The sequence below is a fragment of the Wickerhamomyces anomalus genome, assembly GCF_001661255.1.
Source record: "Wickerhamomyces anomalus NRRL Y-366-8 unplaced genomic scaffold WICANscaffold_6, whole genome shotgun sequence".
Taxonomy (NCBI): domain Eukaryota; kingdom Fungi; phylum Ascomycota; class Saccharomycetes; order Phaffomycetales; family Wickerhamomycetaceae; genus Hansenula; species Hansenula anomala.
The window spans coordinates 1,075,278-1,093,282 of record NW_017567115.1 but is presented as its reverse complement, the minus strand read 5'-3'; the positions used below and the strand labels follow the sequence as shown (position 1 = coordinate 1,093,282).

At 34.3% G+C, this 18,005-nt stretch overlaps 6 protein-coding genes across 6 annotated transcripts; 1 reads left to right on the top strand and 5 right to left on the bottom strand.

Annotated features, from left to right (window-relative positions):
* Positions 1-3,917: 3,917 nt before the first annotated feature.
* CDC25 (Ras family guanine nucleotide exchange factor CDC25) lies at positions 3,918-7,385 on the bottom strand (the record flags this gene model as incomplete). Its single annotated transcript, XM_019180707.1, has 1 exon — positions 3,918-7,385. A coding segment is annotated over one exon (3,468 nt), but the record flags the coding sequence as incomplete, so codon positions are not given.
* A 733-nt stretch (positions 7,386-8,118) lies between these two features.
* On the bottom strand, positions 8,119-9,876 carry DPS1 (aspartate--tRNA ligase DPS1; the record flags this gene model as incomplete). Its single annotated transcript, XM_019183866.1, has 2 exons — positions 8,119-9,715; positions 9,776-9,876. 2 exons carry the CDS (start codon positions 9,874-9,876, stop codon positions 8,119-8,121), a joined length of 1,698 nt encoding a protein of 565 aa, XP_019037022.1.
* Positions 9,877-10,178: 302 nt separating this feature from the next.
* On the bottom strand, positions 10,179-10,832 carry TYW3 (tRNA methyltransferase TYW3; the record flags this gene model as incomplete). Its single annotated transcript, XM_019180915.1, has 1 exon — positions 10,179-10,832. A coding segment is annotated over one exon (654 nt), but the record flags the coding sequence as incomplete, so codon positions are not given.
* A 220-nt stretch (positions 10,833-11,052) lies between these two features.
* On the top strand, positions 11,053-12,094 carry GTR2 (Gtr2p; the record flags this gene model as incomplete). The annotated part of the gene is made up of 2 exons (XM_019185967.1): positions 11,053-11,129; positions 11,206-12,094. The coding sequence occupies 2 exons, from the start codon at positions 11,053-11,055 to the stop codon at positions 12,092-12,094; spliced, it is 966 nt and encodes a 321-aa protein (XP_019037020.1).
* A 279-nt stretch (positions 12,095-12,373) lies between these two features.
* Positions 12,374-14,085, bottom strand: WICANDRAFT_34892 (uncharacterized protein; the record flags this gene model as incomplete). Its single annotated transcript, XM_019182249.1, has 2 exons — positions 12,374-13,503; positions 13,656-14,085. 2 exons carry the CDS (start codon positions 14,083-14,085, stop codon positions 12,374-12,376), a joined length of 1,560 nt encoding a protein of 519 aa, XP_019037019.1.
* A 714-nt stretch (positions 14,086-14,799) lies between these two features.
* WICANDRAFT_85888 (uncharacterized protein) lies at positions 14,800-15,114 on the bottom strand (the record flags this gene model as incomplete). Its single annotated transcript, XM_019185966.1, has 1 exon — positions 14,800-15,114. One exon carries the CDS (start codon positions 15,112-15,114, stop codon positions 14,800-14,802), a length of 315 nt encoding a protein of 104 aa, XP_019037018.1.
* Positions 15,115-18,005: the final 2,891 nt, after the last annotated feature.

Genomic DNA, 18,005 nt, shown 5'->3' with positions numbered 1-18,005 from the left:
ATAACACTAGCATCGCATGTACTTGGCCGCCTGTCCAGAAAGCCAATATAATTATATAATTCGTTAAACCATATCACGTAATACCTCTTACAAATTACATCCATTTCATCGACGTTGTAATGAAATTTACTTAATTCTAATTCGTTCTCAATTTTAATTACATGCAGCTGGTCAATATTAATGGCAGTTAGGATGTAATTCTACCTTCTAGCCATATCAACATTTATAATATTACCATAGTTCTATCATTTCAACGCAAGTAATAGTCTTTTCTCGTCAGCCTTATTCAATTGTAACAGCATCGAGATAACTGGTAGTAACTGTTGTCGTTGATCTTTATGCTCCAAAAATCCTAATAAAACATTTTTAACATATGCTGTTTTTTCTTCAATAGATCCATTTGAGTTACCTGAAGATGAAACTTGTTGATGTTCAGAGACTGAATTCAAATTAGAAACAACTGAATTTGACCTTGTTGAGACTGGTGATGCCATAGGTGATGCATTTGCTGATGGTGAAGAGGTTGATTGTTTTGACTTTTCCTTCAACGAGTTCAATTGTGAGGAAACTAGTTTATAATTTTTTGTTAATCTATCCAATTTTAATGTTAGTTCTTCATTCAATTTTTTCAAAACATGATTCAAACTTTCAAATTCACGGATCTTCTTTTCTGAAACACTTAGAGAATCTTTAAGTTTTGAGATAACACTAGTCAATTCATCTGAGCTTGAAGTTGATGATCTTCTTTCCAACTCTAATCTATTTGTGCTGCTCTTCAATTCTTTAATCTCTTTAGTCAACCCTTCTTCTCTAGACTCCCATCCAGTTATGATTTTCTCTAGTTCCTGGTTCTTGAATTGAGCGTCCTCTAGTTCTCTTTGTTTTCTAGTCAATACAATTGTGTTATCAGATTGCAGTCTATCTTTTTCCTCAGTTAACATTTCAACCCTAGATGTCAACTCTTTAATCTTTGAACTTTGGTTTTCTTCACTTTCAAGTAAAAGCCTTCTGATTGTGCTTGCTTCACGTGTTCTTTCTTGCAACATTGCACGACTTTCACTCAACTCTTCCTCCAATTGTTCAACTCTTTGACGAGCCTCTTTGGAATTGATGCTTAGTTCTTCGCATTGCTTCTTTATTGATTCAATCTGATCATTTGAGGTAGATTTCATCTCTTGTAACCCTGAATATTTATCTTGCAAAACATCGGCTTTATCAGTCAATCTTTTGTTCTCCTCTACCTTTTCATCTAGTTCAACTTTAATATCACGCAATGATTCATTCAATTTAACTTTTTCCTGATTCAATTTAGATCTTTGTTCATTCAATAAGCTTATTTTAGATCCTAAATCTTTATTGGCAGCTCTCAATTTATTGATCTCATCCAATAATTGACATTTACTGATCTCATAGTCCTTAACTTGTTTCTCAAAATATCCAATGGTTTTTTCTTTATGAGTCAAATTCAGTTGAACGGAATCTAATTCTTTTTTCAAAAAAGTTTCCGATTTTCTCAATTTTGTTAAATCTTTTAATTCTTCTTGAAACTTTGTTATTTTGGTAGCGAACTCAGACTTCTCAGAGTGCAATGCTTTAATTTGTTTTTCTAGAATTTCCTTTTCTTTCTTCAATGTTGCTAGTTCATCTTCAACAGCTTTCAATGATTTTTGATGTCCAGTAGTCAGCTCTGATATTTTATTTTCTAGTTCAGATACTTTTCCCTCCAACTCCTTCTTCTCATCCTGAGTAACTGTAACAAGTTTTCTATTTTCAGCTTTTTCTTTTTCATAATCTGTAACGGCTTGTGAATGTTGTTTTCTCAAAACCTCTAACTCAACTTTTTGGGATTCTATTGTGCTCAACTTTTCTGCAAGATCTTCTTCTTTACCTGAACATTCCTTTGATTGTTCTGAGCTTTTCACCAATGTCTCATATTTTTCTTTAATTTCTTTAAGTTCGTCTCTTGAAGTCACTAGATCATCACCAACGTCTCTAAGCATATCTCTGATACTCTCAATTTCTTCATTTGATATCTTCAAGTTGGACTTGCTCTTCTCATTCTCTTTTTGTAAAGCTTCGTAATCTTGTTTCAATTGTTCAAATTCTTCTTTGATCTTGACAACATCACCCGATTCTCCATTTGATTCTTCCTTTTTGGATTTTAGATCTTCAAACTCTTTCAACAATGTATCGTATTTGGACTGAAGAGAGCTGATGGCAGTATCATCGCTTGATGTTTCATTGGCTGGTAACTGCTCAGTATCTTTGACTGATGTTTCAGGCTGCTGTTGATTGCTACTTTTACCACCTTTCTTCTTCTTCTTCTTATTCTTTTTACTTGCTGATACAGTTGATTGAGCTTCAGTCACAGACTCTTCAGTAGCTATGGTATTTTCATCAGAAGTTTTCAATTCATTTGTTAACCTTTCAATTTCAGCTGACTTCTCCTCAACTGAAGATTTATTTTCTTCCAGCTTAGCATTTAAGTTCTTTATTTCATTATTGTGCTTTTCTTGACTACCCTCAAGCTGAACCTCAAGAGCTGCTGTACTTTTCTTTAGATCTTCGTTGGTTTCATTGAGATCACTCAACTTTTTTTCAAACTCTGACAAGTTCTTCGATAACTCTTCCTTCTCATTTGACAATTGACTGAGAGATTCCCTTTTTGAGTCCAGCTCTTTTTCAAGTGATGAAATTTTCAGTGCTTGTTCATTCAATTCAACAGAAGCTTTTTCACTTTCTTTTTTCAAACTTTCAGTTTCGGTTGTATCAGAAACAATATTGTGGAGCTTCACATTGTCATTTTTGAGCTGTTCAACTTCATGCATCAACTCTTCAACTCTGGCTTCGGCTCTTTCAAGATCCTGTCTTTTCACAAGGTCGTCATTTTCCTCGGATACAGTCGTCTCATCGTTTGCTGAGCTTTCTTTTGGTTGTTGATTTTCTTCAAGTTCACGTTGTAACTCAAAAACTCTATCTTCAAGTTCTTTAACTTTGGCCGATTGTTCCTCTGTATTAGCTTTGCTGATTTTTCTCAATTCTTCATTCAACATTGTGTTCTTCAAGCTTAAACTATTAAGATACTCAACTAAGGCTTCTCCTTCCTGTATACTGGAGCACGGTGTATTCTCCTGAAGAATCTTCTCAAATTTAATCACCTGTTCATTTTTAGACTTTTCATTCTTATAAGCATCCAGTAAAAGTGGATATTTGGCTTCATATTTAGCAAACTTTCTTAGTTTTCCTTTAATCTCTGGAGGAAGTGTTGTCATTTCAACCTTGGATTCAGTTTCTTCAGCTTCGGGTGTACTGTTGATGTCGATGTCACCATCATCAATTGGTTTGCTTGTTTTCTGACGAGGCGACTCATTTTCGTCTAAGCTTGTTCTGCTCAATTCATCAGTCAAGTTCTGCCTCAATTGATTAAACTTGGAGAACATGGCTTCTAGAAACCTTCACTTTAAGTTAATCTGTTGATAATTCTGATCTGATAAGAGCTCTGCCACAAAGTATCACTGATCTATAAGTTTATAGGATCTTGAGAATCAGAATTGGTTGACTAGCAGCAAAAGAATGGATATGATTGTTGTGATCTAACGGCTGTTTACGATTGAAATAACTATTTGATCTTCCTGTAACGTAATCCAAAACTTCCAAAAAAAACACGATCAGATTTCGCGAGCCTAAGTTTTGCTCACGTAATCATCGGCTATTGAAGAGTATATCGGCTATTGGCTACGAGAAATCATAAAACTAAGTTAATTAAAAATGCTATACCATTATGATCCTGGGGCGTAAACAGAATAGCTGTTAACAAAATGTTGAAAGACTCTTGCTGACCTAGATCCTGGTTTTTGTCCATAAGTATTACTAGAAACACTTCCTTCTTTTCCGTTTAAGGCTTGTGAAGCTCTAACCCTTGGTTCAAGAACAAGTGACCTATTATATTGTTCATCAATAGTCATCAGGTTGGATAAATGGTAAGAAATATAGTCTTGATATTCATCATTTTTTCTCAAATTATATGGCAACGATTGATATCTTGATATTTCTCTTAAAATTTCAACAGTTTTTGACCTCTTAGCAAAGTTAACCAACTTATTATCACCATGTAAATGATCCGGATTACCATTTGTTGTGAATGTTAGATCTGATAAATAAACACCAAGGAATGGCACACAAGGTTGATCTTGGATGAATCTTAAATGTTCTCTGTATTCACTGAAGTTTCTTGTTGAATTCATTAAATCATTCATCTTATTCATTAGCGTCAAAGTTTTCTCTGGGACAGACTTCCAAGTTTTCTTCAATCTGTGAATTGGTGATGAATAAAGAGCTGAGATAATAGCTGTCATTGATGAGAAATTATTCAAAGAACGACATTTTTCAGCAACATTAACAAAATACTTGATAATGGTTACTCTCTTTTTGATATCATTATGATTGACAACCTCTGTTGAGACAAAGTTGGTTAAATCATTTGAATTGGCAATAAATTTTTGTATATGAGTAAACCCACCTAATGAACCATACTTGCTATTCCAACTTTTATCCAAGCATTCAATTTGTGTAATTTGTGTGTATAATCCAAATTCTTTGACGGTCAATTGTCTAGCAAACTCATTGAAATCCAAGTCAGTAATTTTCATTTTTTTAACTTTGGAGCTGAACACTTTTTCTTCTTTGTCTTCAGCAGGAGCTACTGATTTAGGTTCTCCATCCAACAACTTAACCTTCAATTCTTTTGATAATTGTTCAGAACTTGGGAATTTCTGTTCCACAAGGGTATCAACAAATGAACTCCAAATGTCATATAAACCTGGCTCATTATAGTTTGAATTCCAATATTTTTGTAACAAGGTTTTCATAATGTTAACAACCCTCAATTTTATTGGATATGACTTTTTTTCAACCCAAGTGGTATATTCTTCATAAGCTAAATTCTCTGGTGGTTGAATATTGAATCTTTTGATCAACTGTTTAATCAAATCTGTTGTTTTGAACATACTTCTGAAAGTTAATAAAAATGTCATGTTGAACGAAGCATCAAGTAAATCATGATGAGTTAATCTTTGAATCAACGCTTCTCTGGTACCACCTTTAACGGTATCATTGTTTGTAAAGATCAGATTATATTCTTCAGCTTCCAAATACCATGGTACGTCTTTTGTAGCATGTCTATCAGTATTACTTGCAGGTAAGGCATACTCATCAGTTGTCAATGTACTATCTTCTCTTTCCGAAACCAAAATCTCATAATTAAAATCATCATTCATAACTCTGGTTGCATAACTCAAAATAGCTTCTCTTTCAGTAACCAACTGTTGCACAAGAATCAAAGATATTTCCAACAATTTGAAACTCTTGATAATAGAATTACCCAATGTCTTATCTGGATTGATAGAAATATCATCATAATTATCAACATCTAGTTTTTGTAGTTCTGTTTCCAAGGCTTTTGCAGTTTTTTCTGGTTCCACATTTGCAAATTTATTTGAAGAATCTAGTGAATCTTCCTTGATTGATCTGAAAACTGTTGGATCTGGCAATGTCAAACTTTGAGAGTCCATTATAATGGTCACAAAAATATCACGCAAGTCTTGTTTTGATTCAAAAAATTCAGTCAATATGGGATAAACAATATTTGAAGGATCAAAATCACCAATTGGAGTTGAATTTCTTCTTGGTCTTAAGAAAACTGAAAAATCAAACCCTTCAATTAAATCAATATATTTGGTTGAATACGCCAAAGTTTTATAAATCTTGGATAAAATTTCAACATTTCTTGATTGGGTATTAGGTTTACTCTCCATAATCACCAATACTTCTTCCAATAATTCTTGTAATTGGTTTTTTCTATTATTCAAATTATCAAGAGTTTCCTTATTCAAGATTGTTTTTGGAACCCTTTTATGATGTAAAGATTTTGCAATTTCTTTACCTGCAAATGGATCATTTGGTTCTGGTACGAAGGGGTTTGACCAATTACCACCTGAAAAAAAACCTGATAAAAATCTTGGATAAACTTGAGGTAAATAATTTTGATCATTAAATTGATTTGAAGATATTTGCATGAAAACCTTAACAACAGATATGGCATTTTTTTTCAAAACATCAACTTCAGTTTCAACTTGATTCAAATAGTTGACAGTTTTAAAATCTGAAGTTCCATTTGAACCATCACTATCAACAAAGCTTGATGGTTTGATTGTATCTTGTGTACTTGTTGAAAAATTCCGATCAGATGCTGAACCAGATGAAGAATTTGACCCTTCAGTTGAAGAGGCAGTTAAATAAAGATTACCATTGATACCAACTTGAGCTATTGATGATGAAATTTTTTTCAATCTTCTTTGGACTCTATTATGATAACCGGATTTTTGCAAGTCATGTTGAGCTAATCTTGTAGCTAAATTAATCAAGACACCTAATCTTGAAGCAATGTTGAAATAAGTATAGTATAAAACACCAATTTTCTTTTGAAGAGCATCAACTGTTAATTGAAGAAAATAGATGAATGCATCTCTCAATCCGGACCAAGTTTTTATATCTGTTGGGTCATAATAAAATAGATCAGGCTGACAATATAATGAAGTATTCCATGGATGAACTGTTGTGTTGGATGGGACAGAGGATTTTGATTTTGTACTTTCTTTTCTTTCATAACTTAAAGCTGAAGGTCTACTCTTGATGTTTGTTCTTTCTTGATTAACTTGACTTAAATTCACTGTTGATAAAGGAGCAGGATCTTGATCTTTAGTTGGGATTGAAAACTTTGTACTTTCATCAATATCTGGGGTCTCAATATAAGGCAGCTCTTTGCAATAAATATTTAATTCTGAATTGTAATAAATGATTTGTCCTTCTGATGTTGCTTGTGGAATCCATATTGGAACATTTGAACTACCAGTACTGTTAAAGATTGATTCAGCCTCTTGGGCACTAACGATATTGATATTATCAGCACTAGGTAATCTTGAAGGATTATCCACAATGGATGAATTTTGAGTCCGTGTTACGTTTGATTCTGAATGGTTACTATGTTCTGAACTGGCAAAACTAACACTACTATTTTTTCTTGGTTTATTGATTTCATCAGTGAGATTTTGTTTCAAAACTGACAGTAATGTTGGTTGTTGCTGTTGCTGCTGTTGTTGTTGCTGTTGTTCAAAACTTGTCATCAAACTTTTTGTATAAGAACTTGGGAACCAGCCCCTAAGAGTTCCATTATTTGTAAAGATAACACCTTCCCACCATCCTGATTCTGATTTGCTCAGTACATAAACAGTATCACCCAGATACAAATTCAAGATGTTGGTCTTGTTACTTCTGTATTCATGTATCACTGAAACTGTATCAATTGGTTTTGTTTGTTGTTTGACGCTTGATTCTCTAGAATCCCTCAACTCATCAGTACTATTCTTGACTGGTGAATTGGCCACTGCTGGATCAGGTGTAACAGACGAAGACATTTTTTTACCCAAACACAAGTTATGGTCAACAATGATTCTGGGTCTTCAACCAGCAACGACACCTCTTCTTATACCAATGTAATTTGCTGATTTGTAAACAATTGTAACCTTTGTCCTCTTGAGGGGGTTAAGCTAATTCTCTTTTCCTTTAGCGGGAATGTTCAAATTCCAAAACAACACTGTGCTGATTAGCCTGCAATACAACCTCTCGTAATTGTTCTGGTTCTCTGGGATTATAATCAATTGTGATTTAACTCAAAGTTCCCCTGATGGAAATGTGTTTTGTTCCTAAACGCCAAAGCTTTGGTTTCTATGTAAAAGGGCCAAAGTCAAAACTCAAACACTCGGAAAAAAAAAGTTTTGGGATTGAATTGTTCGCGAAAACGCGGCTTTGTCAAAATTAAGCGTGTGGGATTGGAAAGCCGGTGCAAAATGGCGCACTAGACAACAATCAAGAAAAGTTGATGGTTGAACAATTGTATGATTTTATTGAGTCAGGTTCTTGGATCCAGGTGGAATACGGGAGAGTTGATTACCGGCGTTTGCCATGGCCTGAAATGGGAATTTGGAGTCTTGCAGTGGCTAAATAAAAGTCCTACATTTCGCGGATATTGGAGGCCATATATTTCTAAAAATACTGATAAACTCATGGACGTAATCTTCTTGGATCACGAGGGAATAATGAAGCACGACGGATATTCTTCAAGTCCAAGTAGAACATAACCACACGTTCTAAACCAATACCACCACCAGCATGTGGAGGACAACCATAAGTGAAAGCATCAACATAATCTTTCAAACCTGCATGGTTAGGATCTAACCCATGATGTTTCATTCTTTCAGCTAATAATTCAGGATCATGAATACGTTGAGCACCTGATAAAATTTCTTCACCTCTCATGAAAAAATCATAAGAGTTGGAATATCTTGGATCTTCTGGATCTGGCATGGTATAGAATGGTCTAATAGCCAATGGGAATTTATCTAAAATATAAAAATCAGTGTCATATTCTTCACGAACCAATTTACCCAACAATTTTTCATCTTCTGTACTTAAATCTTCAAATTCTTCAATATCAGTTCTACCACCTTTAGTACGTAATAATTCAATACCTTCTTTGAAATGTAAACGAACCATTTTACCATCTTTTGGTAATTTAAATTCTTCAACTGGATACTGTTTTCTAACTAAAGCAATTTCCTTAGCATATCTAGTTTTCAATTCACTAAAGATGAAAACAAATAATTCAGATAATAAATCTAAAACTTCATGATAATGTTCTTCAAATGCTAATTCTAAATCTAAACCAACAAATTCAGTCATATGACGATGAGTATTTGAATTTTCAGCTCTGAAAACTGGAGCAACTTCAAAAACTTTTTCGAAATCAGCAGCAATCAATTGTTGTTTATATAATTGAGGAGATTGAGCTAAATAAGCTTTATTTTTGAAATAAGTAACTTCAAAAACATTAGCACCACCTTCTGAAGGAGCACCTAATAATTTTGGAGAATGAATTTCAGTAAATTTACGCTTTTGTAAAAATTCTTTGAATAATGAAGTAACAGCAGCTTGGATTTTGAAAATAGCTTGATTAGTGGTTGTTCTCAAATCAATAACTCTTGCATCTAATCTAGTATCCAAATTAACAACTGGTAAACCGGCGGCTTCAGCTTCAGCATCGGATCTAGTGGCATCTTCAATTAAGATTGGTAATTGTTGAGGAGTTTCAACAATAGTGAAAATTTTGGTGATGTGAATTTCAGCATCTTGCACAGTAGCTGATTTGATCAATTCATCAACTTTTTTAACAACACCATGAACAACAACAATGGATTCTAAGTTGATTGATCCGGCCCATTTAACCATTTGTTTAGAAATTGATTCACCATTGGCTTTAACTAAGGTTTGAATCAATTCAGATTGTTGTCTTAAAGTTAAGAAAGCTAAAGTGGCACCTTGTTGACGAGTAGTATGAACTCTTGCTCTGAAAACAACTTCCTCACCATCATTTGCAGCTGATAAATCTTCAAATTTAACTCTTTTAATTCCAGATCTTGAAGTTGATTGAATTAATGGTAATTTACCATAGTTTTCTTTAGCTGGATCATTGGCGGCTTTAGCAGCTTTTTCAGCTTGTTCTTTGGCTAATTGATCAGCTCTTTCTTTCTTCTTACGTTCTTTTTCCTTTTCTTTTTCTAGTTTTTTCAAAGCTTTCTTTGAAAGTGGTTGACCATCTTCACTAAAAGCATAACTAGGTTAGTCATTTGGTTCCCTTATAATTCTTAGCTTTGAGACATACCCTAAAATAACTGGTTCAGTTGCAGCTTCTGGGGCTGTTGTACCTTCCGGTTTTTGTTCGTCAATTGACAAGTTTTGTAACTTTTCAGTGTTATCAGACATCTTGAAGTTCACAATTAATTTCAACGATTCAACAGCTCATTTTGTCACTTTAGGTTTAGTTTTTTTTCTTCAATTCGATGGTTTCCAAAAAAAAAAGATTGTGAAGGGCACGCCGTATGTGTCACCCGCAAAATGCCTACAATACAAAATGTTAACTATGCATTTATTCATTCACCAAGAGGTTGTTCTTGTGCTTGTTGCTTTTGCTTCTGTCTCTCTAGTCCCTCTTTCCTCTTTCTCTCTCTTCTTTCCTCTTTTGTCTCTTGATTTGAAGGTGTTTTTGCGTGAACTTCCATTTTGGAGATAGCATCGTAAAGCATATTCAATCTCTTTTCATTTTCATTGAATCTATCAAGTGATAATTGGGTGACGATTTTCAAATAATTTTCGTCAACAAATGCAACATATTTATCATTGGTTTCATTATAATACCCGATGGGTATATCTAGCTTCAAAGATATTCTGATTGCAACTATATTATTGATACCAATACCACTTTCTCTAAATCCACACCCCATCGCAGTTGTATATAGGGCAGAGGCTGTTTCTAAATTCCTACACTTAACATGTAGGATTAATGGTTCAAACTTGAACAGGATATAGCGAGTGCTCAAATGGTTTAACTCGTTAGATGGAACTTTTGAGTATTCAAACTTATCTTGAAACCAATTATCAATGTCATTTTTATTATGCGACACATATAACCAATGACCACCATCCCCTTTTCCACCAATTTTGGTATGAGATTCATCTTTGATTTTCACTCCTTCGACAAATACACTAACTCTTCCTGAACATGATGATGTAGTAACCATGTCTTGATGAGCATTGATCAAGTTCATTATCGGAATACATAGCTCATCGATGGATCCCTTTGGAGACAAGTCAGGAACATCACCAAGAGTGGTTGCTATCTCCTTCAATACCTGTTGCTTTTTCTGAGAAAACGGATCTTGGGACATGGCTTTGGCTTGTAAATTGAATCTTTATTTTGAAGAGAAAACTCGTTAAGATTTTTTTTTTTTTGATTTTCAATATTTGGTTATCGCACGCAAATGATTATGTAATTCTTGATGTTTTTTTTTATAACGATTTTAACTCTCAAGTTCATCAGCTATCGAGTTAATAACGAAACAATCCGTAAAACAACTAGGAACTCAATATCAAATCACAACAATGGAGCAACCACAGATAATAGCAGAACCATCAAATGATCCTGAACGTGCCACAATCCTCCTTATGGGGCTTAGAAGGTTTGTATACTATTCGTCTCTTATTTAAAGAGTCTTGTGTTTCTGATTACCTGAGTACTAATATTCTTGTTGATAGGGGTGGTAAATCATCAATATGTAAAGTGGTATTCCACAACATGCAACCTCTAGACACTCTGTATTTAGAATCCACCTCAAAGCCAACCACAGAGCATTATTCTTCGTTGATTGATTTGGCTGTTATGGAATTACCTGGTCAATTAAATTATTTCGAACCTTCATATGATAGTGAAAAATTATTCCAAAGTGTCGGTGCATTAGTGTATGTTATTGATAGTCAAGATGAATATCTGAATGCATTGACCAATTTAGCCATGATTATAGAGTATGCCTATAAAGTAAACCCAGAAATCCATATTGAGGTTTTAATACATAAAGTTGATGGACTTAGTGAAGATTTTAGATTGGATACCCAAAGAGATATTATGCAAAGAATTGGTGATGAATTATTAGATTTGGGAATTGAAGGTGTTCAAGTTTCATTCCATTTAACTTCCATTTTTGACCATTCCATATATGAAGCATTTTCAAGAATAGTTCAAAAATTGATATATGAATTACCATCTTTAGAGAATCTGTTGGATAATCTTGTTCAACATTCTAAAATTGAAAAATCCTTTTTGTTTGATATAAATTCAAAGATTTATGTTGCAACAGATTCTTCACCTGTTGATTTGCAAACTTATGAAGTTTGTGCTGAATTTATTGATGTTACTGTGGATTTAAATGATTTATATGAAAACAAAATATCTAACCAACCATTAAAATGTTCATCTGTTTTACAAAACGGGTATATTTTGACTTTCCATACAATGATCAGAGGGTTGGCCCTAGTGGCCTTAATTAAGGATTCAGATGTGGATACCACGATGGCTGTGGTTGATTATAACGTTGAAATTTTCAACAAGGCATTGAAAGAGATTTGGAAAAGATCGATATTAAGTTGAATACATTTGAGATGAAATCGACGAGTTTAATGAGCATTGTGCCAAAGCTTGTAGGATCCAAAGGGCTCTCTACCTTATGTTTTCTTTACACTATATCAAATTGTAAAAAGATTTGTACTCTGGTAAAAAAATATTAATTCCAAATAGTATTCGGATTCAGTTCCATGAAAGTACTAATCTAGTTTTAAAGTCAAAAAATCACGTATATTTAAAAAATATTAGCAAACAAATCAACACCGAACCAGCAGTGGTATCTTGCACCTGTAGAATATCTTAGTCTCAAACATCATTACCCTTATAATATTGGCCATGATGTTCTCTATGATGAGCTGTTGGTTTCTCTTGATCAATCTCAAGCATTGAAGTGCTAATATTACGTTCATCAGAACTGTCAAATGTTTGTTGTTCATATTCTTCAGCATTTTCTTTAGCACGATCTTCAGCACCAGCAGACAAGTCTCTATGGAATCTTTCAGGACCAACAAGAACACAAATCAATAAGAAAATCAAAACACCAGTCATAAATAGAGCCATGACTTTACCATAATCGTGAACACCAGGTCCGATTTCAGGTAATGGGAATTTTTCTGTTGCATCAGCTTCAATAGTTGAAGAAGCACTTGAAACCAAATTACCCAATTGATAAGCCAACCCACCGAAAAGAGATCTAAATTCTGGAGGTGACAATTCAATCAAATGGATTGGTAAAATCCCCCATGAACCCATAATACACGCTTGCATGAAGAACCCTGAAGCCATGATTTGAGATTGAGATTTTGCGAAAAAAGTTGGATAGATCAAAGCACCAGCTATAACACAACAAATAACCAATGCTAATCTTCTACCAGTTATTTCAGAAACTTGACCCATGATTAAACCTCCGCACATAGCACCCAAATTAACAACAACCATAGTAACAGTTCTTTGATCAGCACTCAATCCAATTTGCTTTGTCAACATTGTTGGGAACAAATCTTGAGAACCATGAGAACTAAAATTCATACCACTCATTAAAAAGATTAAGAAAACAAATAATAACCAATGCTTTTTCATGGCCATTTTCAAATCATGAAGAAATTGCTTGAAAGCAGAATCAGCTCTTTCATGATTACCTTCTTGCATGGCTTGTTCCTTTTTCAATCTTTTATGTTCAATGAAAAATTGTGATTCAGGGAAACATAATCTCCAAACAAATAAGATTGCAGGTGGAGCAGCACTAAACCAAAACAATGCTCTCCAGCCATGTGTAGTGAATTCAAATGCACGGAAAAAGACAATGGCAAAGATATACCCCAAATTGTAACCTGGAAGGAAAATTCCACTTAAAACTGATCTAGAAATAGCTGGAGCACCTTCAAGAGCCGTGGCAGATGCTGAACCATACATTCCTCCCATTGCCAAACCAAATACTATTTTTGTAAAGTTAGTTCTCTGTTACATCCTTCAAGTTAAATATTGATTGATGATCATGGTTTTAATGTTGGAAAAAAGATCATCCAAATATAATCTCCGAGCATTAAATCCGCAATCAACATGGAACAAAAAAAACGAATATACTCACCTGCCCGTACACCTAAAAACTGAGCATACGTTTTAACAAACCCTGTTCCAATTTCGATAACAACAAATAATCCAGCACACATTAAATATGCAGGTTTTCTTCCATAAGTATCAGAAATGAAACCGAAAATAACGGCACCCAATGATCTGAACATTAAAACAAGTGTAATACCCCATGTTATATCAGTGATTGAAACTTTTAAAGAAGTAGCGATAGCTGAAGCAGCAGAAGAGACACAAAAAAAATCAAAAGCATCGATGGTCCATGCCATATAACCCATCATAAAGAAGTTCCAATCAGATCTTGACATTGCTCTGAAAGCTGGGATTGGATTCAGAGTTTTCAATGAAGTGTTTGGTAATTGGAAGAGTGAAGGAATACGACTTCTGATGTATTGACCAACCGTTTGGTTCTCATAGTCGTCTGTCATGATGAATAGTTCGTATTGGTGAGTTAGAATACTTTGGATAATGATCAGCTATGGAGATAAAGATGGGAAGTTGAGAGTATTTATATCAAGGAGTTCAGTTTTTTTTACCCCAGAAATTAATATATCAAGGAACCATATCTGTAGAGTTGATGAGGGTACAATTGTGGAAGGTCTAGTCTTTGAGATTTAGTTACAGTGCTTGTTTTGGCAACAAGAGGCTACCAAGTCATCAAAGTTACACGAGGACATCCCAGCACCACCAAGGGTCCACCAGCAACTGCCATGAGAAAATGGGCGTGAGGGAATTCGCCAAAGGGTCACTTGAGCTCTGGGGCAAGTGGAGAAGTGGTTGTTTAAATACGAACTTAACTATGGGCAGGTTGTCTCTGGGAGGCCGTGGGGGCTGCGAGCACCGAGCCAAGAGCAGAGGGACCGCTCGACGTGGGGGAGCTGTTGTAGTCTATTGATACTCTTTGTAGCGTATACTACCCCGGATTTATCAAGAGTTCTGTGATAGATATCCCACACAGTGTAGCCAATATTTTATCAGTAGGTTATAAGGATCAGGCTTAATCTCTACAATATACCTCATGTTTCAAAGATTCTCCATTTCAAACAAAAATAACTGGCTGCTTCCAAAGTTGTTGAGCAAGTTGAGGCTTGAGGCTTCCTTGACAAGAATGTTGATTGAATAAGATAAGTGCCCTGGTGGAACTAGTGGGTTATAGCAGTAGCAATTGCTATGATGAAACTAGAAACGTTACACGTAGTATTTGGCTGCACTTTCTGGCTATTGCCGTGGCTGTCATTTAAAGGGACCTCCATGTTTAGCCGCATCTCGATTGTGACACTGTCGCATATTACTATTGTAGGTTGATGACCGCGATAACCTTTGATCACCACTGGCTCAACAATACGAACATTAAAGTAAAGTTCAGTAATTGAGATATTCATGTTGCTTGTTGGTCTAGTCTTTTGATTCTGCACCGCTTTTACTTTGTGTTTAAGTTTTCCTTTCATATCCATCATATTGGACTAGTCAGTAGTGGTGGTCTTGGAAGTAGGAGAAACTCCGTTGGAATTCCAATTACTACGTGTGGATTCTGGAAGTTGAGCACAGTAGTAATGGATTGTTCAACCTGATCTTGTACCGGACTCAGATACATTTTGAATACAGTACAAACGTCTGATCTGATCAGCTCTGTGAATATTTCAATAACGTTAAAGAAAATTATCATCAAGTATTAGAGAAAATTTTGTGGAAAAAACATTGAACAGTGTGTTTAGTTAGTGTTCAAGAACAAAATAGGTAACCGGACCCAGTCATGTAAACTAATTTAACTGATATGGGTTTTCCAAAAGCTATATCGCAGAAGTAAGAAGTCAGAACCTGGATTGTGCAAAATGAGCGTTGTAAACACTATGCTGAAACGAAATCATGCAATTTATTATTCATAAAATTGATATTTGCAAAGGAAAGGAATCAAATCCTTTCTAAACTATTTAACTAAAGAAGTTGGTTGACTTTGGTTTTAAGCATCAAACTCTTCTAAAGCTACTAGTTGGCATGTCAATGTTGAAAGAAAACACACAAACCTAAGACCCGCTTGAAACCCCAATCAACAGGTTCCCATTCTTCATCAAAACCTCAAATATAATTGATCAATACTCAGCTTAAAGTTTCAATTAATGGAATCATATCAATACCAATCAAATCTTTACTAGTACCATATAGTTTGTTATCAGATCAAATTATTCACAGACTTTTAATAGTCAGAATGTTGTTGTTATAAGACTCAAGTAATGCTTACCCAGTTATATTATTTTCTGAAAGCCCAAGCTATCACCACATAGAATCAACCACCTCAAGTCAGTCAACTACACCAATTCTTAATGAACAACCTAGACTGAAAGAGCTGTTAGTATTAGTCTTAACTTGACATACCGTTATTATACTGTTACAGCTACCACTTTGAAGCATACATCCACCTCATTATCCCTGGTCACTAGGTTAGTATTATCCCTAAGAAAGGACTATTATAGAGCAGAGCCTACTTTGTTGTTTTGTTCAATTGTTTTGCCTTATTCAACATCTGTTATGAAAGAAACAAAAGAAGAAAGGAAGAAAAGTGGAAATGATGTCCTTTAATTATTCAATTACATATCCTTGGAATGTTTCTTGTGCATGCTCTTCCTATTGTTATCCATTTCTATTGGTCGACGTGGTTGTTTGTTACTGCGTTGCCTTGGTTTTTATTGCGTTGCCATGGTTGTTTTGGTGGTGAACTTACTTGTTTACATGTACATAGAAATTTAAAAACGCGTCTTATGCATAAGAACAACATTAACTAAAACAAAAGGAAACAGCTATATAATCGTGATCAATCGCAACTAATAATTAGCACCATTGAATTCTACGGTCTCTAGGCTTTAAAAAGAGTCCCTGATTGAAAACATTTGGGTAAAATTTGAACAAACACGAAGCTTGTCCCATACTTAACTGTGTATAGGTTTAGTTTTCGCGTGTTAATTTGTCAATTTCAAAAATAAAGGTTATTCAATGTAGATCAATGTCATCTCCAGCTTCCAAAGATTATAATGGTGCCAATTTCAATAGGTCAGCATATCAACTGAGCTCCGTGTATTGTGCTTATTGTTCATTGTGTAGTTCTTACCACGCGTTTTCGCGGTCGAAATTAACTATGAGAAAATGAAAAAAAAAATCCACTCGAAATTCTCATTTTTAAGCAGCATTATTCCACACACTTTGTTAGATCATATATATATTAAAAATCTCTAATCTTTATAAACGTGAATTCTCTATACAATGAACGTATTTTTAGGGCGAAAACAGAACTTTTTCAATAAACATAGATATACCTTTATTTGTTTTATAAAATACAGATAAGTACGTCGTTAAAATTCTTTAAATTTCAAAAACAAAAATATTTTTGTGAAATATGAACAGGAAATATACATTAATAAAAACTTAAGAAGCTAAAGAGTGTAAATACCGATTCTATCCATATTGGTTTCATATAATGTTGTTCAATTATATCCGTTTCAAAATTCAGTCACGTGACCAGATGACAAATTGCACAGTTGTAGCCTGTTTTTGAACAAATTTGTACTTGATTACTAGTAGTATGATCGCTAGAGCATATGATGTGCTGCTATTGTCACTTAAACCATTATATGATCGAATTAAATAATTAGAAAGTTTACATACTTAATTACAGAATATAGTCACGTGAAAATGTGGCCGTAACGCCAAAATCCACTATACAAATATCCAAATAAAGAAATCTCAATAAAACCATCATAATCAATGATATCCACCCAAATAAACACACCAAGTAACAGAAAAACCTACTCTACAATTAAATGGGTTCAAAAACACATGTATTTTGGCCTCAAAATACCTATACTAACCCAGTACCGTCCAGTAGTAGTACCGCCAGTTCAAGCAACCAATAACACTAACAATAACAACCACTCAAAACAAACAGACACAACAACAACCAATGTAGAACCTAACCATTAACATCCAGAACAAACCAACATCTCTGCTAGCTGGTCATATTAAAGCTACGTAGCTTGTAATTATATCACTTTTTAGTCATGTATGCACGTCTGCACCTCACTTTAGAAATATGCCACAAAAACAAAAAAACAAAAACTGTTTCTCAAATCCACGATTTTGGGATTTTTGAAAAAAAAAATCAAAATGCAATCGAAAAATCGTTTTGGCAACTTTCCATGGCAATTGGTCTTTTGGGAAAATTTCTGTGTTTTTTTCAAAAAAGTGCTGAATTGACCATTTTCCCATACAAATTTTTGATCCACCATACATACTGCAATAAACACAAAATCAACAATAGACCTTTAACATTTGCACCTGTTACCACACAAGTAGTTCT